This window comes from Podarcis cretensis, assembly GCF_951804945.1.
Source record: "Podarcis cretensis genome assembly, chromosome: 6".
Lineage (NCBI taxonomy): Eukaryota > Metazoa > Chordata > Lepidosauria > Squamata > Lacertidae > Podarcis > Podarcis cretensis.
Genome location: NC_137175.1, coordinates 52,743,787 through 52,763,427, shown reverse-complemented (window position 1 = coordinate 52,763,427; position 19,641 = coordinate 52,743,787). Strand labels below are relative to the sequence as shown.

General features: G+C 44.1%; 1 protein-coding gene across 12 annotated transcripts in view; it reads right to left on the bottom strand.

The window, feature by feature from the left end:
* RNF220 (ring finger protein 220) overlaps positions 1-19,641 on the bottom strand; it is a 345,317-nt gene that overhangs the window by 113,910 nt on the left and 211,766 nt on the right. For 10 of the 12 annotated variants that reach the window (XR_013839873.1, XM_079980326.1, XM_079980329.1 and 7 more), the window contains one exon: positions 15,219-15,348. Coding sequence is in view for 11 of the 12 variants with exons in the window: in XM_079980326.1 (XP_079836452.1) it covers positions 15,219-15,348 (130 nt within the window). In the remaining variant the exon portion in view is untranslated. Of the gene's footprint in view, positions 1-4,257; positions 4,284-4,960; positions 5,026-15,218; positions 15,349-19,641 lie in introns of those variants that run through there. The other 2 variants (XM_079980320.1, XM_079980321.1) reach the window with 2 other exon arrangements.

The following is a 19,641-nucleotide window of genomic DNA, read 5'->3' as shown; positions in this document are numbered from 1 at the left end:
CACAGCTCTCTGCCACCACTATAAGGAAGCATCCTGGGGTCCCTCTCTGATGGCAGACCTCCCTCTCTACCAATGGTGGAGAAGATCTGCTGTATCCTATGGCCCCCAGGATGTCATTCCAAAGCCATAGGATCACACTTTTACTGAGATTGTAACACAACTGATCCTGAACACTCAGACTGCAAAGAGTAATTTAATATTTGGCAAAGAGCAAGTCAACTGGTAAGTTCTCCAAGAGAAACCACATGTAAATGAATGGGAGTTATACAATAACTCAACAATCTATTATCCTCTTGAATATTTAATCTTGAGGGGGGGGGACCTTTGCAACTTCTGCTTCTATGATCACCACTTGGTCCACATAAGTCATCATCTTACTTGCTCTCTTTCATGCAATAAATATAGTTTTTAGTACTCCAATCTAGAGTGGACCTCATTTTCTGCTGTTAAAAAAATACATTAATTTGATTGCTTTTCTACAAACTAATTAAAAGTGTGTTCTAAATTGTCAATGGCACAAGAGTCCCAGCTATCTAGAGATGCACGACTATGAACTCCCTTCCCAAGTCTTGCCTGACATCTGATAGCTCTACTTGTAGAGGCCCTACTTGGTCTTCCTGAAGAGCAGTGGACACTACTGGGGCAAATGGACCACTAGCCTAATTCAGTATAAAACCGTTCCTTATATCCAAATTATGATCAATATGCATAGAACATGGACATTCACACCTTGTCTTTCCCAGTGTTAAGCGAGTCGTTACACCGGGCAGTCTGAGGGTTATCCTGAAGCATCTGCTTTAAAGAGGTCATGAGCTTTCCTAGCTCCAGCTGACACCAAGTGAGTGAGTGAAACTCTTGACACCTCATTCAGCGTCTTAATAGCAGCCTACCTTATTGGTTTTAGGTAAAGGTAAAGGTACCCCTGCCCATACGGGCCAGTCTTGACAGACTCTGGGGTTGTGCGCCCATCTCACTTAAGAGGCCAGGGGCCAGCGCTGTCCGGAGACACTTCTGGGTCACGTGGCCAGCGTGACATCGCTGCTCTGGCGAGCCAGAGCCGCACACGGAAACGCCGTTTACCTTCCCGCTGGTAAGCGGTCCCTATTTATCTACTTGCACCCGGAGGTGCTTTCGAACTGCTAGGTTGGCAGGCGCTGGGACCGAGCAGCAGGAGCGCACCCTGCCGCAGGGATTCGAACCGCTGACCTTTCGATCGGCAAGTCCTAGGCGCTGAGGCTTTAACCCACAGCGCCACCTGCGTCCCCTTATTGGTTTTAGAAGCGTTTAAAATTAAGCCTCTTGATAAGAATTCCTTTTTGGAATAACAACATTTTACCTTGGAATGCACTGCTTACACAATGACATCCAATAGCAAAAGGTGCTACAATGGAATAGGGGCAGTGAGCTGGCTTCAACCATATGAAGTGTGTGTGTGTGCGGGAAGGAGGGGGAGAGGCAATAAACAGAGGCAGTGAAAAAGTAAACCGGAAATTTTAAATGTCACTTTTAATCAGTGACTGTTCCATGGGAAGGCTCAACATGAAGGAAGCAGGGATTTGGTGTGTGTGTGTGTGTGTGTGTGTGTGTGTATGTGGCCTATATCAGCTAGTAGTCACTGGGAAAATGCTCCAACATGAGAGAAAAATATTGCTTGCCAAATGGGGATAAGTACAGTGAGTCTGCACACTGCCACTTTTAGATAAAACATAAAGTGGTCTAAAAGTCTGTTTTTACTTTTCTTCAGTCCAGCCTCCCAGAAGCCCAAATAAAATCTGAGGATGACATGAGCATGAATGTAAAATTGTTAATCATCCTGGCTTATAGTTTGATAATGGATGTGCTTCAAACCTAAATGAAATGAGGGACACTAGCAGAGAACATGCAGTTTTGTTGGTTGGTTCCATTGCTTTGACACAAACTTCCATATAAAATAAGTTCATTTATAGCCTTCATGAATGCAGGCAGTATTTAAAAATCTGACAGCAATCTGTATTAAATATATATATATAGATGCATAGGAATATGGGAAGCTGTCATGCTGAGTCAAATCATTGGCCCATCTAGCTCAGTACTGAGACAGACAGTACAGACTCTATTTTGACTGGCAGCAGCTTTCTAGGATTTCTGACAGGAATATTTTCTCAGCTCTTACTGGAGATACTGGGAATTGAACCTGTAACCTACTGCACACAAGGCATGTGTTCCTCTACTGAGCAACGACCCTTCTCTTTCCCGCCTGCTATCCTTCCCTGTTATATTTTCATGGTGTACAGCCATAGGTATCCAACTAGCTCATTTCATCAGCACAAAGATTTCTGTTTGCACAATGGAACTCCCTTTCCCAGGCCCTCCTAAATCTGTTCTGGGTTTCTGCCCAACCACCCACAGAAGATCTGAGAAGGGAACGGGGGGCACACAAAAAAAGGGGCAATTCTGTTGCATGAGCAGAAATCCTCGGGCTGATGAGTTATTTGGAAACAACCCAAAGCTTTAAGTAAGAGTTGCCTGGAAAGTGGTACTAAGGCAGGTGTAGCCTCTGTGCTTTGCTGTCTGAGCTAGGATTGGAGCTTTTTCTCAATAAATTCAGTTCCACCTGACCTCCACATTAGAGAGGGAGCATCTACTCATTTTGACTTAGGGCTTATCCTTACTTACCATTTGCTCCGCTCTTTCCAGGAACAGGTCCACACTTTAAAGCTCTGTGTCCGAGCACACACACACACCCTTTTTTTTTTTGCTCTGGAGCTTTCCCCAAAAAATCTGCTCTTTAAAACTGAATCACAGCAAACAGCTATTTGGGATTTCTGCCTAGAAAGTGTAGAGTAAAGGTTTCTGAGGGCTTGTTATAACAGTAAGTAAATGGATGTCCCAACCACACTTCTATCCTTGCACTGATTCTACCATTCAGAGACAATAGCAGAATAGTCAGTCCACACATTGGAGCACAGGCAATTCTGTTACAGTGAGAAAGTCTATGGGGAGGGGTTATTGCTTTTGTTTGTTACTGTATAATGTTATGCATTTTTGTGCTTTTATACTGTAAACCACCCTGTGATCTTCAGATGAAGGGTAGTATTGAAATTTTGATAAATAATAATAGTAATAGTAGAATTACTATAGTAATAGCACAGTTGTGTTGGAGAGAGCAACCACCTGACCATCAAAGAACTAAGCAGAAAACAAATCTACCCTCACAAAATGGGAGGGTAGTGCTGCAGGGAATGGGGTAGACTTTAAAAAGCTTGGCACTCAATGCTAAGCAAATGCTAGCCCCAAGAGACTCATCTTGGCACTTCCCCACATCAGCAGCAGGGTAGAAATGGTACATCTGCTGAAGCAGCCAAACTCCAATACAAGCAATTGACTTGCCCACACTAAAATCAGGCCATAGTGATCTCTTGCCCTCTTGTTACAACCCTAACCAAGAACCTGTAAATCAGGAGGACCAGTGACCATTAGCCTGCACTATATTTATCAGTGGGGGAACCCCACACAAAGTAACACTTGCACAAGCTCACGATAGCCAGTAATCTCCGATTTGTACACAGCAGCTTCAGGATAAGAATCCATGAATCCAAGAATCCACTTGCACCATAAGATCAACTCAGTGATAAAGTACAGTGGTACCTCGGGTTAAGAACTTAATTTGTTCTGGAGGTCCGTTCTTAACCTGAAACTGTTCTTAACCTGAGGTACCACTTTAGCTAATGGGGCTTCCTGCCGCCGCCGCACGATTTCTGTTCTCATCCTGAGGTAAATTTCTTAAACCGAGGTACTATTTCTGGGTTAGCAGAGTCTGTAACCTGTAGCGTCTGTAACCCGAGGTACCACTGTAAAGGGAAACATGGGTGTGTGTTTTCTTTTAACCAAATGGCTATATTTTGGTTTCCGCTTTGTTTTGCCTTTCCTTATGGGTTGAAACCCAACAAATTCAGCTCCTTAACTCTTCCCAGAAAAGAAAACGACAGGAGGGGGGGAAACATAAAGCCAGTCTGACAAATAAAGACAAGATACAAGCCAGGGGGGAAGGGAATGTGGAGACTGATCTTTGTTACTGTAGCTGTAATGGGGGAATAATTATCCTCCAGCTGGTAGCTTTGATCCACCAAAAGGACTGGCCTACAGTTGAATTTTGCTTGCAGGGGAAAAAACTTAGAGACATTTTCCATGAGCTTAGCTGCCCAATCTATTCTGCTGCCCATGCTTCTCCCTACTCTGCCCTTCACCAGGGCACCTGGGTTCACTTTGTTAGCTTACCTGCTCATCATATGGTGCACCCTTCAACAACTAAATGTTCAAGTGGCCTCACAATCACTGACAAATTTAAAATTACAACCTCTATTAACCTTTCTATACACATGGGGAACAGAGGCCCAGATGAGTTGCCAGATTCACTTAATGTCATACAGGGAGAATGTGGTGGAGCTTGAACTTTTGTGTTCTGAGGCCTAGTTCAAGCTCAGTCACATTCAGAATCTCAGCCACAAAGTTAGGCCAAGCTTCAATGTCCCAGTACTGAAGAGGTGCAACAACAGAGGACATGGGTAGTATTCAACTCAATTTTATTCAGAGTAGACACACTGAAATTAATGGACCAAACTTAATCATGGTCATTAATTTAAATGGGTCTTCTGTGAATAAAACTTAGTTGAATACCACACCATGTCTCCATTTTCACTAATGTCACAATCAGGTCTCTGACCCATCTCAATAGCAAATATGGCAGGGCACGAATTCAGTTTGCCAAGGTAAAGGTACAGGTAAAGGACCCCTGGATGGTTAAGTCCAGTCAATCTTGACTATTAGGTACAGCGCTCATCTCGCTTCAGGCCAAGGGAGCTGGAGTTTGTCCGCAGACAGCTTTCTGGGTCATGTGGCCAGCACGGTGCAACGGGACACTGTGACATGTGCCAGAGTGCACAGAAACGCCATTTACCTTCTCGTCTATTTATGTACTCACACTGGTATGCTTTCGAAACAGCTAGGTTGGCAGGAGCTGCAACAGAGCATCAGGAGCTCACCCTGTCACGCTGACCTGAACTGCCGACCTTCTGATCAGCAAGCCCAAGAGGTTTAGACCACAGCATCATCTGCCAGTGTGGTGTAGTGGTTAAGAGCGGTAGTCTTGTAATCTGGGGAACCAGGTTCGAGTCTCCACTCCTCCACATGCAGCTGCTGGGTGACCTTGGGCTAGTCACACTTCTTTGAAGTCTCTCAGCCCCACTCACCTCACAGAGTGTTTGTTGTGGGGGAGGAAGGGAAAGGAGATTGTTAGCCGCTTTGAGACTCCTGAAGGGGAGTGAAAGGCGGGATATCAAATCCAAACTCTTCTTCTTCTTCTGCTCCCTTGTCAAGAACAGAAGTTTGAAATCACAACACAAAACAACTTGCCATGCTTACAAACTCCTCTTGCTCCTGTGCTTATAATAGAAGCCTGTGACACAGCAATTAAGGAGGTGAAGCTCCTCCAACAACTTATATCTATGCCAGAAAAAGCTTTTCCTCTGCAAATTTTGCGTATCAGGATCCTGTCAAAACCACAGGATGTTGACAGAGGCATAGCTGAAGAGTTTGTAAAAGATGGCCACACTCAACACAAAGTAAAAATTACTTGGCCTTTTCTTTTGAAAAAGAAACATTCACTTACACTCTTTTGGGCATACACCACTCTAAAGGTAGCATACCTGTACCCAAGAAAATGGAGAAGCATGAAAGTTGATGATATGAGCTTAAGTCTGGAGAGAGGCTGACATATTCATGAATAAAGGCACAGTAGCTAACTACAGCATAACTGTCAATTTCCCCACTGAAAGTAGGATGCCTTCAAAGGCTGAAGCAATCAACGTAAAACCTATTGACTGCATGTACACCTGTATGTACACTGGCTGCCAATTAGCTACTGAGATAGGTTCAAGGTGCTGGTAAAAAGGTAAAGGGACCCCTGACCATTAGGTCCAGTTGTGACCGACTCAGGGGTTGTGTTTTTATGTTTTATATATGGGAATGATTAATAAATTAAATGATTCCTAAACAAAATTAATAATAATTAACCATCTTCATCTTCATCTGCACTGAACATAAACTAGCGATGAGGCAAAGACTAAACCACATTAGGTTTAGTGATAGCATTGGTCTATGCACAGTTTGTGGACTCTGCTGGACTCCAATGATGTTGTGCCACACACAGGTTTGTGGTGCCGTATCTCGCTAGTGGCGTTCTGGTAACATTTACCTTTCAGCTAACAGCACTGGACTATGCAGAAGCTGATAAGTCTTCTATTGGTTGAAAGTTGTAAAGGGCTGACTCTCCATTCCTCTTTATGTATACCCTCTTCACCTCTTCTTTCTGTTCTGCCTACAGGGTCTTTGAGTAATGGGTAATGAATGAGACTGGGAAAAGGGCCTTTAACCTGAGCAATTGGGTGATGGTTCACAAGTATCCTCTAAACTTTAAAGATGGGCATCTCCTCCACCTGCCAACTCAAATGTTACATAGCAGAGTGATGCATATTCCCTTACCAAAGCATAATGGCCAGGCCCTGACAACACCTCTATTTCTCTCCATTGCCAAACTTATTTTTAGATAGTATTGCCAGGTTGTGTCCTGCAAAATATTCATATATTTTGAAGCCCCACCACCTCCAAAAAGTGGGAGGCAATGTAGCCATAGTCTTTCTGCCCCCCTTCTTCTACCCACCAGCTGGCAAGCAGGGCTCCAAGTGTGCAGAGAAAGAATGGATGGAATAAGCTGTGGCTGCCTCATTTGCTATTGCACTGGGAGATCCAAAGGTATATGCATATTCCCAGAGTTGCAACTGGGCAACACTACTTCAGGAGCAACAACTCAAGACTTTCACTTTTCTAAGCCATAACTGAATGGAGGAAGCATTGATTAGGTATATGCTGCGGAATGGGAAGGGAAAACTAGAAGGAAAAGAACCTTGTGAGGGAACTGCCCTCTCCTTCAGATCTACCAGGCATGAATTTACGCCTTTGAGAGATCCCATTTTGCAAAGCTGAAAAGGTTACTGAACTCTCTTTCTGAAGAAGCTGGTAGCAGTAAGCAAGGCTGTACCTTGGAAGTAGAGTACATTCTATGCAAGGGGACATGCAGAAAAAAGCTGCCCTCACCAAGCCCCTCTTGGTGACAAGAATAAAAAATTACACTGCCTCAGAATTTATCATGCACCCAATTACAATGTTAATTGGCAAGCCCCAGAAATCAATTAATTCACAAGTTTTTTTTCAATTAAAAATTAAGATAAATCATAAAAATGTTTCAAGCAAAGGCCAAACACTGTGAACTGCTTTCCGTCTTCCTATAGGGATATATTAAAGGTTTTTTTTGGAGGGGATTATAAACATAATAAAATAATAATAATAATAATAATAATGATATATATATATTTAAAGTGCTCGTGTTTTTGAAAGCCCGGTTGCCCTTGAGTGTCTTTGGCAATGCGCAAGAGGCCTGTCATCAGCAGGACTGGGCTGAAGACAGATAAAAAAGTATCGACCGGTCGGACACACGGCTTCTGCTTTATTGATCAGGCGGGAATTTAACTTGCTGTGCATATCCACGGTGTCAGCAAGGGCCACAGGCGAAATTAAAAGTACTTGGCTTGGAGATGTCGCCATGATACCATGGGAAGGAGGGGGAGGAGAAGAGGGAAGAAAGAGAGGATGAAATGTTAAAAAGCTGATGGGTGGGGGGGAATCAAAGGGAAACTAATGAGAAAAAGTTAGCGAATGGAGGGAGATGGGGGGCCACCGGGGTCTAATTCTCACTGAGAGTAATGCTGGCTAGTCACTGTCTCTTTAGATCTCTGCTTGGCTGTCAGGTTGCTTTTAAGGTGAGAGATTTACTATGTATTTCAATGGAGCTTTGTGAAAGAAAAAAGGCCCTCGCTCATAAATGTCTCTAATCTCCCTCGCTCGAAGCTCTGTAAGACCTGAGTGTTGGTTGCTTTGGAGGTACCAGTGCGTTGCCTGGCCGGTTTATGTCACTGGGTGTAAATCTAGGAGAGCCAAGAGGTGAGAGCAGTGACCCTGATGCATGGCATGTGACAATGGGACTTATTTATGTTTTATGCACTCCATTTATTCTTATTGGGGGGAAAGGATTACATCTTGCACACCTCTTGAGGATTAGCTTCTCAGGAGGATTCTGAAGAGGGCTGGCGCAGTCAACTGCTGGATTACCCAGGGAACTTTGTGGTACCTGTCATAAGCTCCCTGTAGGTGAGTTCCTAGTGGATCAACCCAACTCATGATTACAGAAGGGTAGAAAACACCATATTTCAAACTGGAGTGTCTTACCTGAACTCAAGACTGAGCTCAGTGATTATACTCAGTGTGGCCACTTCCAGACTGTCACAATTTTGCAGGTATGATTCTATCATATACTAGTAAATTTAGATTGCACAATTAAAGTGGATTTGGTGCTCTTAAGTTCTTGCACAATAAATTCACTTCCAAAAAACAGCCACATAATTTTTTTGTGGTAAGTAAAGCGATGGGAAAATACACTTTAGAGTGTCAGATAATGGCAATGTCAGGTGATGCTATATAACCTTCGCTCAAACTGAATGCTCAATAGTGATGTTGTATGATGTGTGTGTGTGTGTATACAGTGCTTTTTTTCTTTAAAAAATGTTTAGGGGTACTCTCATTTTCCTACTCATATTGAAATACTGCCCCTCAATGAGGCCAAACTTAGATTCACAAAATGTTTAGGGGAATGTGTACCCCTACTTCCCCCCAGAAAAAAGAACTGTGTGTGTGTGCGCGCGTGCGTGCATGCGATGAATGCTCAGTACACTGGTTATCTGGAAGAGCCCTGTTTTTTATCTCATTCTCTCTACTTTCTCCTGTTATGTCTGCATAATAGTGCTAATGGAATAGGAGGGTGTTGGCAATGTTATACCAAAATACTGATACAGGAGGAAGGAGGATTTTAAGCACTGGGTGTGCATTCCATACATATGGCTCAGCAAAAATAAACGAGCAGACTAATCTCAGACCACCTAAGGTTCCTGATTCCTGACATATGTGAGGCACCTGTGGCTCTTCATACATTGTTGGGCTACAATTCCCATTATCCCTGGTCACTGGCCATGCAGGCTGGGACTGATGAGAGTTGGAGTCCAGCAATACCTAGAAGGCCATAGGTTTCCCATCCCTGATGTAAGGATGCAGCCATACTATGGATCTAGTTGTCCTACAGAATCTCAAAGCTCTCAGCTTCTGTCCTACATCATGACCCATTTATCTAAATAAGAAACGTCCTGCATGTGTTGTGATGTAGAGGAACAATGTGGTATTCAGTGAAGTAGTTGCACTAGTCAAACAATCCCCCCTCTCTTCCTCTCTCTGTGTGCCCCATGCCATCCCCAAATCTGCTCCAGAGTGTCAGGGGAAATCCCAGAACAGATTTAGGGAGTATGCTGGGGGAGGAACGGGGGAGAATCGTTTCACTGAACAAGGAGAAATCCTTGCACTGAGAGAACTATCTGCTTAATTCTACACTAAATAAAACCCACAGATTTTGGTTAAATGGTAGGGCCACTTATTAACACAAAAGATTTTCTGAGCACTAGATATGCTGAATCAGTGCAAATGCACTCATAAACTGTTCAGGTTGTGCTAATCCACAATTACAAAATGAACCTGTAGGATCAGTGCAGGTGGCACAGCCTGAATCAGTGAGTGTTAGAAAACCACAGTGCTAGCTAGCTTTGTTAGGATACCTTCCCATTCACTTTTAATTCAGCAGCAATAGAACAGATGGGCGGGTGGGGAGTTAGCAGGGCTTGGGCTTCAGGTTTTTGTGCCACCCCCTCTCTAAGGAGAAAAGTACCATGAAAGTCGCTTCTCTCCAATGAGAGTGCTCAAACACTTCCATTATCCTTGAGTGCAGCCTCTCACTAGTCTCTTGATCACCTGGAAAGCTGGAAGGAAGCTAGACTGGGATTTGCATCAGGACTGGAAACTTGGCTGAGTGGGCCCTTAGCAATTCATGAGAACCTGCCAACGCTAGGTGCTGATAAAGCTGGGTACTGACGTTAGACATGCCTGGATATTGCTTAAATGTGCAAATGTATTGGAAATAAGCAAGGTCACTGTAGAATCTCATCATCTTTACATTAGAAGACTGAAAGGCCATTTGCAAGAGTTGCATAAAGGATCCAGAGGATTCTGCCATAACTGGGTGGCTGGGTGGAGGCAGATTAGAGGGCAGCTGGGGCACCTTTCAACACAGCGATTCTTTTAATGTTTTATCTTAAGTCAACTATAGAGCTTCGGGGGCCAGCATCTAGATCCCTTCAGTGCTTCACCATGGGGCACTGTCCCTTGTCCCCGGATCCTAACCCAGGGCTGTGTACTGCATGAGCAGCTACTTGGCATTCCGTGGGAGGCAGTGGAAGGGTGGGGAGAGAAAGGGCTGCATGCAAATTTCATTTCTGAGCCACTGGCGCTGTTTCAAGTGCCAGGAGCCTCGGAGCCCCTTCTCAGCATTACATATGTAACAGCCTCATTGAACTTGACATGTCAAATTCAGGCCATTTGTGCAAAATCTCCCTTTAATAATACCGTTTCATTTCACTCAAATGAGACTTGAATGCATGTAAAATGGAAAAGGATATTTAAGCGCTAACATTAGGCAGATGTCTTGCCAGAGGCCGATTGAATATATGAGATTTTGAAGTGGTTAACACGATTTCGCTGCTCCCTCTTAGAATATGTCACCTGCCGGGCGTTTCTTCCCCCTCCTCCCTCCCTTTTTAAGCGAAGGATATAAATTGAAAGAAAACAAAACTACAAGCTTCGGCTTGGAGGGGATTAACTCCGTCCACGCTGGCATGTCCTTCTGAAAAACAAACAAGCTTCTATCTTACTTTTACAGGGCAGTTTTGGAAATAGATGCAACATTTTGTGGCAAGGTAGGTGCTAGGCACGGCTTTTAAATTAAAGAATATTAGAAATATAATTGGAGGCAATATAGTCCAATCCCCTGCCCCAGCAAGATTCCTTCAGACTAAAACACTCTGGATAGTTGCCTATCTAGTTTCTTTTTAGGGCTTATTCAGCCACTTCCCCTCTATTGGGCAATACTAAAGCGGGCTACCAATGTCACATGCACTTCACTCATTGTTCAGCCCGCAGAGGATAGCCTTGCTCAGAGGAACCGTTGTGCTCCAGTTCACCTCCCATTCAAAAATATGCAGGACGTCCAATCAGGCACAAATACAACAGACTGCACATTCACTGGATAAACAGCCGTGTACAAACACTATACCTTTAGAACAAATTCGAAGCACATTCTTCAGAGAATTCTGAACACTGTTGTTTGTTAAGGTTCACTGGGATTGTAACTCTTTGAGGGGAAAGAATGTGTTTCAGATGTGCTTTAATGGCATAGGGTGTACATAGCCGGAGCAAGGGCAAAGCTGTTGCAGTGGCCAATTGGCTCAGATTCTAATAAGCAACTGGGCTACATGGCCAGTGAGACAGCTGCAACTTGCTTCACACCTGTTGAGGGTTTAAAAAATGCCTTGCTAGAGTGTTCCTACACTGGATCTACAAAACGAGACAGTGCTAATTCTGGAGATAATTAAAGCAAAACTAACAAAAAGAAGTAAGGCATGTGTGAAGAGGAAGGTTTGTCATTCAAAGTTCATGACAAAGTCCCAAATAAGCCAAGGTTGAATTTATTTTTCTCTGGTAGAGGGGACAAATCCTGCTGTAACAGATAAGTCTGTTGTTTGGGGATGGAAAATGATTTGCTCACCCAAGCAAGGGTTGAATTAGAAACTGAAGTGAGGTGACACAGAGTCAGCCATCTCAATTAAAAATAGAAACAACTCTCCTCTTTTGTTCTAAGATACTACGATTACACATCTCAAGTCCAAGACATAGAATCATAGAATTGTAGAGTAGGAAGGGACCCTGAGGGTCATCTAGTCCAACCCCCTGCAATACAGGAATCTCAACGCACCATCCAATTCATGGTCTGAAGGCATATGGTACAGTAACGTTACTGCAGCTAAACAGATCTGAGTCTGGTTCGTGAAAGGATGGGGGCTCCATGATGGAAGAAAGGCAAGTCATAACTGAGAAAACAAACAAATATCATGTAAATTGAAGTGAAGTCATAATCTCTGGTGAGAAAATGCCATCTATTGAGTAACACCAGTAAGGAGATGTAGCTGTAACATCCCCCAGTGCCTTGTTAATGCAGATAAAGGTTGTTACCTCAAGATGATAACCCTGGAATCATTACCTCTAAATCTTTTTGGCTGTGTAAACAAGCCTTTAGAGGCCACAAACCATGGAGCCACTGGTGCTTTTCATAAACACTGGAGTTAAATGCTTCTGAGTAATGTCCAAATCGCTTTACTGTGCAGTGTTCACACCGATGCCCTGCTGAGAAGACAATATGGGCCAGGGCATTCTTTGTGTGGCCATGACCAGGGAAGGCTGCTTTTTTCATCCCACACCACAGGAGGTTTCCTTTACCCTAATGTTTATTTAATAGCTGAAACAACAATCTGTGGTTGGGCACATCTTCCCTGTAAAAAAAGAAGATGATCCTTCCCTTTGGCAAGCGAGGTTCTTCCACTTCCCAGGATGATTTTCCCATACCACAGTGATTAGTAACAGCTGCTGGGCCATTTTGGTAACGACTGGAGTTTGGCAGAGAGGTATGTTGGGCTCCTGTACTCTAGCCCATCACATTTATAAGCCTACATTTTATTTTCAAGTTTATTGGCTTATTTGAGATTGGTTATTAGCTTCCCTTTCTCATTATGGATGGCTTCTGTTTCACAAGTCTTTCTGTGTCCAGGGTCACAAGCTGGAAGGATGGTGCCACCATCTTGAATACACAAAGCACCACACACACACACACACGCACGCACACACAGAGTGAGATTTGTGTTGAAGATGGGCAAGTTCATGTAAGAGGCCATGTTTATATACCATGTTCTATGCAAGGAAGCCCTGAACCCCAGTTCCCATGAGACACAAAAGCAGCCTGACATTTAAGGTGGCTTGTTCCCACTGCCAGGCTGGGGCAGGATGCGGCAGCGGGCTGGTGATTAGCCCCTGGGGCCTGATCTGCAGAGGAGACTGAGCGTTATCTATTGCAGCATGGTAGGAGTCATTAGTTAATAATTAATAAAGACCCTGCTATTGCTCTTCCCCATGCATGCAGCCTTAGCGGGCAAGGGCTAGGAGTAAGCTGTCTCCCCCTTTAACTGCCGTGGTTATTTAAAGGAATAATGCCATTCTTTTTCATTTGTCAGCTGGCCCACAATGGCCCTTGTCAGCCTTTATGATTTAGTGTTTCCTTTCCTTTCCCATTAAACGCCACCTCCCCCCCACCTCCCTGCCTCACGCCAGCCACAGGCTGCTCTCGGCCAGCTCCACTCCAAGACTAGCCTCGCTCTTTCCACAGGCTCCTCTGAGCACTAATTGCTTCTGTTCATTTAAACCTGTTCGTTAATTTGCTGTGGCCCTTTATTAAGTTGGATGCAGCCCAAATTACACCATAAATTATGCGCACAAGGGAACCGGGTGTCACATGGGATAAATGACTTGGCTGTTGCCTCCCCCCACACTCCTCTTTCCTCCCATCTGAGAAGTGGCAGATTCTGGCTCGGTACTGGATCCTACATCGGTATGGATCTGGGAGGTCTTGGTCCAGCCTGGATTCAGTAGGCCCCTCTTTTTATACCCTGTGGAAACTGGTTCCTTACACCTGTGTCCAATAATCCCCCTTGTTACACTGAGAAAAGACTCCAGGCTAAGCTGGGCCCTCTTTTCGAACCTTGAGGGGTGGTCTGTTGAGGTGCTGGGCAGTCCAAAACCTGGTTGTTCTCTGCTTCCTACTGTTCCCAGCCACCTGATGACATCACCTTGCTGCCATCGGCAGCCTGATCTCTTTCTTCACCTTTTAATGACCGGGGAATTCATTAATAATTGAAATAAACACGCTCTCTCCCAGGCTGCAGTTTTATTAAGGGAAGGCCAGGGATCTGCCAACCCTTGGCTGCAGCGATTTCCTAAATAACTGCTAGCAGTTAAAATGCAATTATTATTTTTAAAAAAACACAGAGGACTTTTGCTGCGCTGGTGAAAGCAGCAGCAGCAGGCAAGGGAGAGGCAGCCTCAGGGCAGGTGGCAGCCTCTGGGAGGTGGGCTGGTCGACTCCACCTTTGTGTCCACATGCTTAACCTCTTCTCTGCTGCACTGGGGAGGCAAGAATACCTGAATAAAGGAGGCTGCTGTTCATAGGAGTCACGAAAGGGGGAACCTGGAGAGGCAGTAATTCCCCACCAAAACTCTTTGGCAGTGTTGTTTTCCATATTGGTAAGATCATACATTTGTTTTGCAATCGATGAAAGCCAGGGGGAGGGGATCAGAGATTTCAAACCTTTCAATTTCATTTTCATTGGCAGGCTAGGCCAGTATGGAATTTACAGGTTAAGAGATAAAAATGCATGCTGGGAGTTTCGTGGAGCTTTCCCTGAAACCAGTGAAGCAGCACCAGAGACATCAATGCAGGCAGGGCTGGCTACAGAGAGAAGCAGCTTGAGAGCTAGTGAAGTATTCCCAGTGTCCCCCACATCGGATTTAGGGCAGTGCCAGCAGTTCTCCCCCAAAAGGGCAGCGAGCTGAGGAGGTGCAAAATTGAGAAGATCCATTTTGGGGCACCAAATTTTGTGCTCGCTCAGGATACCATATTACCAAAGATTACCTAATTCTGTACCTGGTGTATCAAAGTTGTTTTTTTAAAAAGTGCCCTTGAGAATCTCCAAAAATGTGTTGCACTCACAATAAATCTTGTGTGGTATGATCAATCAGGAAAATAACATTGCCTGAGAGCCTTGGTGGGGAATATTTTGCAACACCTAAAGTTTCCTCCCTCCTCCTTTTTGGGGGTGGGAGAAGCATCTCAGATTGATTGATTATTAGGACTGAAGACACATGTTCAAAAGAAGAGTACACAGATACCGGTAGTTTAATGTTCTAAAAATCTGCAGTAAGAGTTACATTCCTCACCAAGGTATACAAGAACAAATTTTTAGATTGCTCAGCTGGTACATGCCACACTGACTATAGAGGGATGGGACCCACATTAGCTGTGTCTTGGGGTTATGCACACTGATGCTTGTGGTCGTACATGGGTTAGTAAAGACCCTGGCTGTCCTTACCTGATGTTGAGCTGTGTTAACTTCTCCATTTCTTGCTCCATGTGTTCCTGCAGCTCACCCGGGCGAAGCAAGACCTGACAAATGGGGCAGATGGGAGCCTGGCTGTCAAAAAGTGTTGCCTTCTTTTTGCCTGTAATGGAACACAAGATAGAGTACTGAGTTTCAGGTACCCTCAGATCCATTCATTAGTACCATCCCACCACTCTTATATCGTGGAAATAGAAAGTGTTTTAGAAAAACAACAACCCACAAACATATGTAGCCTCAGTTACTGGCTCAGTAGCCAATTTGTGTCTCTTCTACCCACTGGCTTTTCTGAATGCCGCTCCTTGTCTGTTTCAGGAGTGCACTTGTAGGCCACACACCATTGGCTAAGTTCAGCAGAACTTTGGACCTATGTAATGGGCTGCAGCAGCTGGCCCTGGCTTAGGATTAGACCCTTATAAGCTTGGAAAGGGGTGATTGTGGGGAGGTGCTGAGGGAAGTTAGCTTGAAGAAATTAACTTCAGCTTCTTATCCTATAATTAAACATGGCTGAAGGAGGCAATTAAAGGGAGAGAAGGAGCACTTCTAGCAGCTAGGGGAAATTACTAGGGCAGCCTCTTTCTGCACCATCGGCCAAGAAGCAAGATGCCCCACCTCCTACTACCATGAGACAGAGAGAGAGACAGACAGACTGACTATGACTGCTGCTTACCACTGCTTGAAGTGGCAGCAATATCATATTTGCACTTTTCTAACGTTACCTATACACAGGTACTACAACAACTGAGGGCAACTCCACACAAGACAATTTGCCTACATAAATATCACTTCCTTACAGAACTGTTGAGAGTACACAATGTATTTCTATAATGGGGTCCTTGGGCACACACCCAGTTTTCTTACATGGGAATTATATCCATGAAGGAAATTCATTTTGCATGAAACGGCCTTAAAAGTGAGAGAGTCTTACAACAGTATATTTTACTCAGTATCAATATTCTAACTCTTTGTCCCCAATCGCCCTGCTAGGAACCATGCCATTGATTTCTCTGGTTGGAACAACCTCAGAAGGCACTAAGCAGAGGCAGAAACAATGTGGTTTTAAAATAGACTTCTATCAAAAGTGCAAGTAAGGATTAAGTCATAGTAACCTTCCACAAGCAGAACTAAAGCACTTCTACCACTCAAGTTAGCACTCAAGCCATGTAAACAAACTTTCAGGGGAGAAACTGGATATACATGGCTCCTTGTAAGCTTGAGATGATTCAGAAAAGACAAGCAACTTCCTTGAATGACTTGTCACGTACGTGTGTGTGTGTGTGTGTGTGTGTGTGTGTGTGTGTTGATGAACAGAAGGGAAACTGAAAACCTAAGAAATATACGGGTATTTTTGAAGGTCTCCTGAGCAGAAGACCATATTTGCTGTGAGTCCTGCAAGACCTGCTCCCTGCTTTGCTGGCCTGTTTCTACCTGGCCTGGGAGGGTGGGTTGCTGACTGATTCCAGCCACAGAAACAGCTGTTGCTACTAAAACGGTCAGAGACCATCTTAGCTGTGAATCCGCAAGGCTGCTGCTCAAGATGCCTAGAGGCTATCAGGATGGAGAGTTTTTGCTGGAGTCAAGATTTCATTTTGGAAATGCTGTTACTGGTACAGAATAATGCTTTTGTCTCTTTACTGTTAGACCTTATTATGAATTATGTAGAGATTGTTTATTTTATTATATATGTATTAAGATGTTTTCATTTATTGCTTATAACTTAAGTTTTGTTATATTTTTGTAATTATGTAAATCTTTTGATGTTGTAAGCCACCTTGAGTTTAACTGTAGAAAGGCGACATACAAATAAACGATTGTGATGAAATGTGATTTATTAGCACTAGAAATTATACCAACCCTATTCGGCTGCTTCTTCTGGTACAAATTCAACCAGTCACAACCTCAAAAGATACTGAGAGCTCTGAACTAGCAGGGACAGTGATTTCTGTACCATTTGAATCGCCTCAGAAAGACCTCCATGGCCTTTTGCAGCACAACCGAATTTTGTTGAGAAGCAGGCAGCAGTTTGGCTTTCTATGTTCTACAACTAGTTTCTTTCCCTGCTCAGAGATGTTACTACACTCTGCACCCTGCTAACGTATAAATATTTTTTAAAGGCAAACAACCAAGTGACCAAAGACATTATTAGACAGTTGCAGGGCTGCAAGCATGAGCTCCATAGCTGTGATAGCTGCTCTGGTCGTCAGAGGGCGTAGCACACCCAGATCTGAAGGCTGCCATGAAGGGAAGCATGCTTTATAGTTTCCTATTGTCATCTAATGTGAAGCGTTCCTGCTGGATTATTTATTTATGTATTAGACATGGATCAAATTGGTTAAATCCGCGCGAGAGGCAGTAATGCGCCATAAAGCAGGCTGCGTGCAATATGGCCTTCCAATCAAAAGCCAAAAGGTGCCATTTTATGGCCCCAAGCAAAAAGCACAGCCCAGTTAAATGAATCCCCTTGAAAGGAATAGACCTCCCAAAGGAGAAAATGTTGGCACAAGCGCTTTGCCGGGGCTACATAAACAGGTGTAGGGGGGAGGCGCTTTAACAGACTGAAATAAGTTTGGAAATAACCTTGACTCATCCTTGTCTACAAATTATGAACAAGATGTCTTTCACCAGCAATGTCCCCACTATATAATACATTCACTAAGTGCACCACAGAACCCTTTATGGGAATTAGGGTTTTATTTCTCTCTATACATATTGAGGGCATTGAACTGAGGGCACCTTACTCAAGGCTTCTTCTCCGCCTGCTGTAAACTACCACACCATCGTTCCCTTTTATAACTAAAACTGCAAACAGTGTTTGAATTATCAGAGTTCAGGGGGGAGGAGGGGAGTAGTAGAGGTCTTATATCAGGATGGAGTGAAGGGGTACTGTTACAAGGTAGCCCAAAGAACCTGAGTCCCAGGTCTTTTTTGTAGGCCCCTGGTTCCTCTGCCTCTTCCCCTCTCCTTTTCAAGGAACTCAATATGTTGTTTTTAATTTTGCATACTGACATGCTAAAAAGTGCATTGCAAAGACACCCCGGCTACATGCCATCTTGATTTGTCCAGTGACACTCAATTTAGATTGAATATGTACATAAGCAAACAAACAGGGTGGTGTAGTGGTTAGAGGGGTGGACTAAGACCTGGAAGACCAGGCTTCAAATGGCCACTCAGCCATGAAGCTCACTGGATGACCTTGGGCCAGTCACTCACTCTTAGTCTAGCCTACCCCACATGGTTGTTGTGAGGATAAAATGGGGAGAGAGAAGAACATGGATGCCACCCTGAGCTCCTTGGAGGGGGCATAAATGTAATAAATAAACAAAATATGCTGCAGTTCATACCAGCAAATTATTCAGATTATTCTTATTCAGGCATTGTTAAACTCCTCTTCCAGAACAGAGACAGATTGCTGGTCCTTACCACCATCACCCCTGCTATAAGACCTGCTATAGATCAGAAGGAGAACAACTGGCCTGTTTTGCAGTGCTCACTGTTGCTCCATCACACACAGAGTGCTGCTGCTTTTCAATAATAGCCAGACCTAAACAATCCTCTCACATTGACTGGGAGGGTGAGCAATCCCAACTTCCTCTTGGAGCCATTCCACTTTTGTATGGTCAAAGTCCAAAATAACCCCAGAAGGTCCCCCACTGGCTGCTATTTATAACTATAGTCCCATTTGTGTAACAATGCTGGTGTCTGAGACCTCCCTCCTAAAACAAACAGGCAGCCTTTGAGCAAACGGGAAATCCTGCTGGATCCCTGCTGCAGTCTGCATGGTTGGATGGGTAAACATGCAGGGTGATCTTGCTGTCCCCTTCCCACAGCACTGCAAGAGCATGAAATGTTCCTTGGAGCTGCTTCTCTGTCCATCACCACTAGATATGATCCAGAGCCACCAAAGGACAATCAATTCAATGCTCTTCAACTTTCATGGGGTTTCTGTCCCATCTTCTTCTGGGGGCAATTTCTTCATTATTTTCCTTGTTTTGGCAGAAAAAATATGATTTTAAATTGCTTGTAAGAAAACCCCACACACATTCTCAGCTGTTAAAAAAAATTAAAATACGAAGCCAAGGTTTTGCCAAAAACTACAGTCCCGCATGCTGATCATCTGATCGCCAGCAGAGGGCGGCATAGAAACAAAACTAGTTACTAGATTTGTAACCCGCATGGGTACCCATCGTTTGCTGGCCTAAGATCGAAATGGACTTTTCAGATCACTTAATTTATGTGACACTGGGAGGGAGAGATTGCAGACTCACTGTAGGAAAAAAGGACCCATTTCAAGGGTACACTTGAAATCATTTCATCCAGAGGGTTGCCAGAGTGACTTTAGCACTGTGAGTCAACCAGCACCCAAGATAACATCTGCTCCTTACAGAGGCACCTCCCG